General features: G+C 51.1%; 1 protein-coding gene across 1 annotated transcript; it reads right to left on the bottom strand.

The window, feature by feature from the left end:
- Window positions 1-550: 550 nt before the first annotated feature.
- Window positions 551-1,612, bottom strand: LOC120104467. Its single transcript, XM_039115667.1, has one exon. The coding sequence runs from the start codon at window positions 1,610-1,612 to the stop codon at window positions 551-553; it is 1,062 nt and encodes a 353-aa protein (XP_038971595.1).
- Between the last annotated feature and the right edge of the window lie 6,416 nt (window positions 1,613-8,028).

Genomic DNA, 8,028 nt, shown 5'->3' with positions numbered 1-8,028 from the left:
TCATCCTCCGAACCATAATTCTGGCCACTACCTTGTACAAGGTAGTGCACAAGCTAATGGGTCTGAAGTGGCAGGGCTCGGTCGCCTCCTGACGCTTCGGAATGAGCGTGATGAAGGTAGCCTTCCAATCCCCTGGCATCACTGCCTGGGAGAAGAAGCACTGAATGGCCTCAACCACTGCTGTCTGAATAATACCCCAATATCGTCGAAAGAAGAACGGGGGAAACCCATCTGGTCCCGGAGCCTTGTCTGGAGCCAAAGCCCAGACTGCCTCCTGTACCTCCTGTGCCGACACCGGTCGGACCAGGGCTGTGTTCTCATCATCCTCGATCCTCACATCCATCCGCGGAGGGATGGGGTCGCTATCGTCGGACTCCTCCTCCTCCGTCCATCTGGTGCGGAAGAAATCCAACAAGATCTGACGAATGGAGGGCTCGCCTTCCACCCGATATCCCGACCTATCTCGCAACGAGTGAATCGTGCTCCGCTGCCTCCGAATAATCGTAGTCCGGTGGAAGAAACTAGTATTGCGGTCACCCTCACGCACCCACTAGACACGAGATTTCTGACGCCAGAAGATCTCGTGCTGTCGTAGGAGGGAGTGGTGAGTCGCTAGAAACCCCCGAAGGTCACCCGTATCGCTCGTCGAAAGCATGCCTTCCAAATCTTCTCTCGACTGCAACTCGGAGATCGCGGCCTCAACCCCCTCCACTCTCCGGAAGATATCGCCCACAACCTCGCGGTTCCATCGCCGGAGACGCCTCTTGGCCAACTCTAGTTTACGCGACACCCGGTGCATAGCGTCTCCACGCACCGGGAGGCGCCATGCATCACGTACAATATCCCAGGACTGGGGGTACGATAGCCAGACCTTCTCAAAGCGGAAGGGGCTGTGATGCCTGGGTCCCAGCGATGTAGAAATCAGCAAGGGGCAGTGGTCCGAGGCGATCCGAGGTAAGTGAGTGACCCTGCAGGTAGGAAAGAGAAGAAACCAGTCTGGGGACGCAAAGGCCCTGTCCAGACGCTCCCAAACCCTAGCACTGCCAAGCTGATTATTGCACCAAGTAAACTGAGGTCCTGAGTAACCTAAGTCCACCAGGCCCGTGCGTGACACAAAGTCACGGAACTCCCTCCTGTCCACTTTATCCGTGAAGGCTGCCCCTCCCCTTTTGTCACCCGAACTCAGGATGCAATTGAAGTCACCAACTACAACTGTCGGGACACCCTGGGCAATGAGACTGGCAATCTCCTGCCAGAGGACTCTCCTGACCCTGTGATTCGTGCTCGCATACACCCCACACAAAACCCACGGAGGAGCATCAGGTGCCGATACGACCATAACTACCTGTTGAGAGCAGTTATGGAAGACATCAAAGGTCGCCACCCCACGCCTCCACAGGAGCAAGATACCTCCCGACAACCCCTGGGACTCGACTGCGTATGTCTCCCAGTCCCTCCCCAGACGTCGTCTCAGACGTGCAAGTCCCTCACCAGATAGCCGGGTCTCACTAATGACACAGATCTCTGGGCACTGAATTTGCACTAACCGTTTGAAAGAAGACATGAAGGACGGCTTGGCTGCCCCCCTACAGTTCCAAGCTAGGATCCTCATGGATCACAGTCCACAAAGTCAGCCTCAGACCCATCCTCCCCCTGGTACGCGGGGCCAGCCTCAGGTACAATGCCTGGGCCCATCCCCTGCTCGTCAGTAGTGGACTGCATGACTGCCGCCCTGATACGCTGCACAGTAGTCATGTGGTCCGTACCCTCTCCTGGTCTCGGTGGCGCGACCTGACCCCCCACCGGAGAAGGGCTGGGGTGATCCCTGGCCCTACTCCCACTAGAGGAGGCTTCCCCCTGCTCACCCACACCCAGAGGCAGAGGGCCAAACCGGAAGACTCCAGCGGGGCCAGTACCACCCTGCGCGTCCCATGGCTGTACCTCACTCATCGGGGCGTGGCCACCGTGTGAGTCGGCCCGGCCCAACAGCTCCCGGGCCCGCTCTCCCGCCGCTGGGGAGACCCGCAGGCCCGGGGCTGATCGAGCACGCAGCGTGCCCCGCGCTGCAGACGCATCCCGAGTCGCACCCGACAGCCCACGGCCCCGCCGTCCCCGCCCCTGGGCTCGGCCGCGGGCCGGCAACGCGTCAGCCCGCTGACCCACCGCAGGAGGCGCACGTAGGTGATCCCCCCTACCTGGGCCTCCGTGCGGGCCCGGATCCACCTGTGGCCTGGGCCTCTTCTGAACTTGGGCCCGGGCCACAGCTGGCCCACCAGACCCGGTCTCAGCCTGCATCAGAGGAACCTGACTCGGCCCCAGGTCAGCTCGCATGCCCGTGGTCCCCCCGCGTCGGTCCGGCTTGGCTGGCTCGGACTCATCGTCCCCGAGCAGGTCGTCCTCGGCCAGGTCCACCTGAAACGGGCCGAGAGGAGGGGCTAGCTGGAGCCCTTCCCCCTCCGCTGCCGCCGGCGATCGACGCCGAGCGACCTTAGCCGGCTTCTGCCAGCCGGCCGTGTCTGCCGGAGAGGCCGTTGCAGGCGATGAAGACGCCACCACAGGACTCCCCGGCCGACCCGCAGACGACCCAGCCCCATGATCGGGCCCGGGAGGTTCGTTCGGCCACGGTGGCAGGTCCCCCCGAGGGATCTTCCGCCGTGTCGCCACCATCCAGGGGCCGTAGACTGGCCCCTGGACGTCCACCCCACCTCCGAAAGTCGGCAGATCCGGGTTGTCCCCCGCCTCCGTTGCCGCCGGATGCACCTCCCTGTGAGCACCCGCTGTTGTCCGGAAACGGCATGTCGCCTCCGTGTGCCCCATCCACCCGCAGCTAGGGCAGAGAACAGGGACATTCTCGAAGACGAAGGGCTGCCACCGCACCTTCGTCTTCCCCTGTATTAACACGCCCGGCCGCAGCGGTTCAATGGGATCAATCGCCACTTTGACCCGGGCGAACCCCATCGCCACCTGCTGCTCGGTAACTTCGTCCACCGCCACCGGCTGGCCGGCGCGAGCCGCGATGTGGAGGATGGTCGTCGTCGACCAGTACTCCGGCGGTAGTCGCGGCAGCCGGAGCCACACCAACGCTCGGTTCACCGTGCCATCCCCCGGCTCAAAGTCCGGCACCCACGGGCTCATGGCGAGCAGTTGCCCCGCCACCACCCACGGCCCTCCCCTGAGAACCCGATCCCGGTCCTCCGTCGACCGGAATCGCAGAGCGATGTAATCGTCCGCTAACGGGACAGCCACCACTCCTTCAAGCTTCGCACGGGTGGCCACATCCTTGGCCACCCATTCCGCCGGAATCCGGCGGCCAAAACTCCTGACAATTGCCGCCCGCCCTTCCCACACCTGCCGGGCCGCCTCTATCGGCTCTTCCGGCGGCCGCAGCACCTCTGGGAAGCGGCGGCTCAGGCGGTCCACCTCCTCGGCCGAGGGCCAGTGGGTGATCCACGGCCCCGGCTTCGACCAGGCATTAGGGCGCACCCCACGGCCGGTCGGCTTCGATCTGGTAGCAGTGGACTCACCGTTGCCTCTCGCCGCTGCCTCCGACGCCTTCGCCGCCGGCTGCTTCCCCTTGCGATCCATGCCGCTGCTGCCCACCTGAAGACACAACAAACAGGTCAGGGGGACAGAGTGTACCAGTATACTTCCCCTTTCCGGTGTGGTCCGCCCAGCGCCGGCGTTCTTCCTCGGGTTTCCTCCTCGGTTGCCAGACCCCTGCCGCTCGCCCGCTTACGGTCTCACGGCCACCCCAGGCTCTCGACGATCAACCGAGGACTCCCCAAGGTCCCCGCCGGCCAACCGACGCACACCGCACACCGGAGCCCAAGGACCCCGGTCAATCAGCTCGCGAGCGCCGCCGCCCAGATAGCCGTTGGGAGCTCTCTCTCTCTAGATAGCCGTTATCACAGTACTTTCTCTTCCCTCCTAAAACTCCCAGAAAGTCTATTCTATTCATTTCTTTTCTTTTCCCTCCTCATTAAAGTTTTTCTTTCTTTTCTTTTCTTCCCAAAAACTCCCAAACGGAGGGTTAAGGTTTGGATTTTAAGCCCACAGGATCATGCTTTTACTGTAATTGTTTTTTTGATATATATATGGAAAGTGGAGGAAGCGAGAAACTTCCCCCAGTTTATTATAAAAGTATTAAAAAAAAATTACAGTGATGTTTTACAAGATCATATGAGAGAGAAGAAGCATAAAGTGAGTAACTAGAGAATGGAAGACAATCTGATAGAAAGGGCCTTGTGACTATGAGATGATTTAGCCAAACATAAGTTATACCACATTAAAAAGTTATTCATGATTTTTTTTTATCCTGTAATTTGCTGATGAAAGTTATCACATTAAAAGTATGGTAATAAACCAAATTTTTGACTGTAACGTACTCTTATTTTGTTGAAGCATTTCAATTAAACAGAGGTGGGTTTGGACCCGGACCCTCACATGAACTCCTGGCTGCACTTGGACCAAGCCTGTAACTTTGAATTTGGGCCAGAGGTGGGTCTTCTTGTGCCTTTGGTACATTCCTTAAAGTTGCCTTGTAATGTTATCAGAAGTTTGGGTACACTTGCAGAAATCTGCAATAGAACAGCACATTGCAAACAGGAGGAAGCAGTGAATGCCGGTATGCCTAATAATTTCTTTAGCTAATGATTTCTCCTTGGACCATGCATTGGATTTTACTGTTGTCTGATCATCTCATAAAGCTTTTAGATTCTCCAATAAAAATCCTTAGCACTTGGTGAAAAACAGAGAACTACAAAACTCACTACAAAACTTGCATATCGAGGCTATAATCTGATACAATTGGCTGATTATAATCATGATTCCCTACCTCTTTCGTCTTTCAGCAGTCGCTCGAAGTCTTACAAGCTCGTTGCAATGTGGCCACCATTTACTGCTGCACTTGGCCTCTTGTTTATCCACAAATTGGGCAGAGACATGGTGGCTTCAGCCAATAAGAATCAGAGACCTCAATATATAAAGTTTGCTTGCAGTTGGCCATGTGAGATTGCCACCGAACACTCGGTCTTAGTTCGATTAGCTGCACGTTTAGATCACTTAATAAAGCCAAAATTACAGCTTTTTCACTAAGATGGCTAATGCAAAGTATGAAAGAACTGTGTGCTTTCCTAAATGAAAAGTAAAACCAACTTGCAGGCACCTAGTATAAAAGATAGCTGAAATATTAATAAGAAGGAACAGTGGTGATCTAGAGCAAACTTGGTCATTGGTTCATGGAAGGTAGGAAAGAGAACCCGCTGTATTAGCACCAGAATTTGAGATGTTTGCTGGAAACATGCCATGGATTTGAGTTAAATAAATGGACAGGAAGAAAGTTGACATGATACTAATGGCTCTAGTGGCAAAAGATAACAGTGTCATACTTATCTGAAATGATTTCTCCCCCTTCTTTTTGTTGCAGGAGGGCATGTGTGTCATCGATTCATGACACCTAAGTATGCAAAGGTGGATGTGGGAGAACTTTTTTTTTTCTTCTCTTCATCCTGAAATTGCCAACGCCCAGGACAAATAATGTTTTGAACGCATGGAAGGGAGGTAAACGTTAGTTAATGCATGGAATCATGAATTAGGTGCCTTAAATTGGTCGGCTGAAAACATTTCTTTATTATATTTTGTATATATAAAAAAAAAATCGATCCCATCGTATAGGAGCTAGCCAAGATGAAGTCCATTTCTGTGCAGCTCAGCCAGAGCATATTAATAAGATCACATGTTCTGATCACTAAACAAATGAGGATGAGACGTGGCTTTGCATTTTAAACACCAAACTGATGCATGCAGTTGCAAGGGGAAATGCTTTGTTTAGGTTTTGGTGAGGGGACCTCACCCAACTCTCTTCCAGAGATTAGAACCAAAACTCATTCTATATTTACACAAAGCCTATATATATTCCAATATATTTTGATTCAGATGCTGAGGCATCTCTCCTACCATATCAAGGCTCTTTTTTGGTTAGTCCTGCCAAACATTTATTTTTAATGAATAATAGAAATATGAAATTGAATATTAACTCCTGCTCAGACTGAAATAATGAATCCAAGCATGGAAGGGAAAAAAGGCTAAATAAAATTTTCAAAAAAAGAAAAAAACTTTTCAGCTATTTGAATGGTGAGAAAATTAAAATAACATATGAATAAGTTTCCAAGTTGCACTATTTTTTTTTTTTAGTATAACCACACCTCATATAAAACGTGCATGAGTGCAACCAACAAAATCAGAAAAGAGAAGTTGACAAAGAGAAGAAGGAACAAACACTTGATTCTCCAAAGAAACCCTCCAGCGATGAGCCGCAAAGAAGGCCACCCAATCGGCTGCACTGTTCGCCTTCTTGTAGAGATGGGTGGCCCGAAAGAAGCCACACCCTCTCACTAGTCTTAGTATGTCGTAGAGCAGTGATTGCCCACCCACATCACTATGTCGATCTTGAACCTACTCGATCACCGTAGCTGAGTTCCCTTCAAGGTGAATGCAGATCGCACCCAAAACAAGTCTCGCATAGAATATGCCCTCCCACGCAAATCTAAGCTTAGCTTCAATGACAAAAGTGTCGAAGATCTGCCGGCCCCCGGCCACCACAATTCTGGTGTTGTGGTCTTTGACAACAAAGCCCATGTCCTCGCTGCCTCATCCCTCAGCAACACTGTCGTCGAAGTTCACCTTAAAAGAACTAGAGGGTGGAGGCTCCCAGGAAACAAAAGCAACTTTGGTCATTAAAAAACTTTCATTCCATCTCTCCCTCAGAATGAGTAGATCACAGACTCTGCACTCATCTAAATACTTTGGGTCGATCAAGGTTGGCCACCCACCCAATGGTTGCTCATACCGCTATCTGTCCTCCATGACATCAATAGTCTATCCGTCCCCAATCTCCCATTTGATCGTAGTGAAAATCGACGGGTCCCGAGCGCGGATCTCTCTCCAAATGAAGGAGCTATATGATGCCCAGTGCGGAAGACATGTGCACCGGCTGAAAATCCATACTTAGCCCTCATTAGAGAATCCCAGAGGCTCTCTAGTTTTAGGAAAAACCTGACGCATGTCTAGTAGCAAGAACTTTTCGCTGCTCAATCGAGTGAACACCCAAACCACTACTGCTGGTTGACTAACAGATGACATCTCAAGCCAGTAGGTGAACACCGCTCCCTCTCCCTCATCGGCCCTAGATGAAGCTCCTGAGCAGATGTTCTATACTCCTCGAAGATGCAAGAGGCACCATAGTGTTGAACAGTCCGCACCATAGTGACTCTGCCCATCATAGACAGATATTTTTTCTTTTCTAATTTCCACATCTTTAGAGACAATCAAGCATACTCTTAGTCAATAAAGCTGTCATGATTAGGAATTGAAAAGTTTTAATCAAAATGATAGGAATGCCTACTCAAAAAAGAATATTTATCTCTATATTATTTTTTAGAAAGATACTTTTTATTATTCTCAAACCCAAAGCGACCTAAATGCCATGCTAATAAATTGATTTGCAAAAACAGACCTATTACACCTACTTCTTACCATGAATGCACAAGTCAAATGGTGAATGCATTGCTCATCAGCTGCCAAATTATCTTCACTCTCCACTTCTTACCGCAACCTGAGGGGGGATATCTCCTGCCCCTCCAATCTCAAGTTCCCACTAGCTTTTCCAAAAACCAAACTCAAAATGATCAAACTCGTAACGTGCATGATCAAATCAACCTTACTGGTCCATTCATGTCTTTCTTCAACTTTAGCAATGCAGATATCCAAAAAAAAGAGAGGGAAAAACCTGATAATCATACAAAATAAACACAGACTTTCATCCCCTCAAACAAATTAAAACATGCATGGCCCCAAGCAGAGGAAAATATTTCTATGACAAACAGTTCATACAAGTATGCTTGGGCTTAAAAAAGAAAGAAAGAAAGAAAACTTCTGTACAAAACCAACCATCTCCCGCTTCCCGTTATTCCTTTTTTCGTAACATTATACAGCATAGATTTCCTTTTCGTTTTTTTTTTTTTTCCCGTT

Source organism: Phoenix dactylifera, chromosome 18, assembly GCF_009389715.1.
Source record: "Phoenix dactylifera cultivar Barhee BC4 chromosome 18, palm_55x_up_171113_PBpolish2nd_filt_p, whole genome shotgun sequence".
Taxonomy (NCBI): domain Eukaryota; kingdom Viridiplantae; phylum Streptophyta; class Magnoliopsida; order Arecales; family Arecaceae; genus Phoenix; species Phoenix dactylifera.
The sequence above is the reverse complement of the archived record's forward strand: the minus strand, read 5'-3'. Positions and strand labels throughout refer to the sequence as shown.

Coding starts and splice junctions, on each gene's coding strand:
- LOC120104467 (XM_039115667.1), bottom strand. CDS start 1,612: ATGAGGATCCTAGCTTGGAACTGTAGGGGGGCAGCCAAGCCGTCCTTC.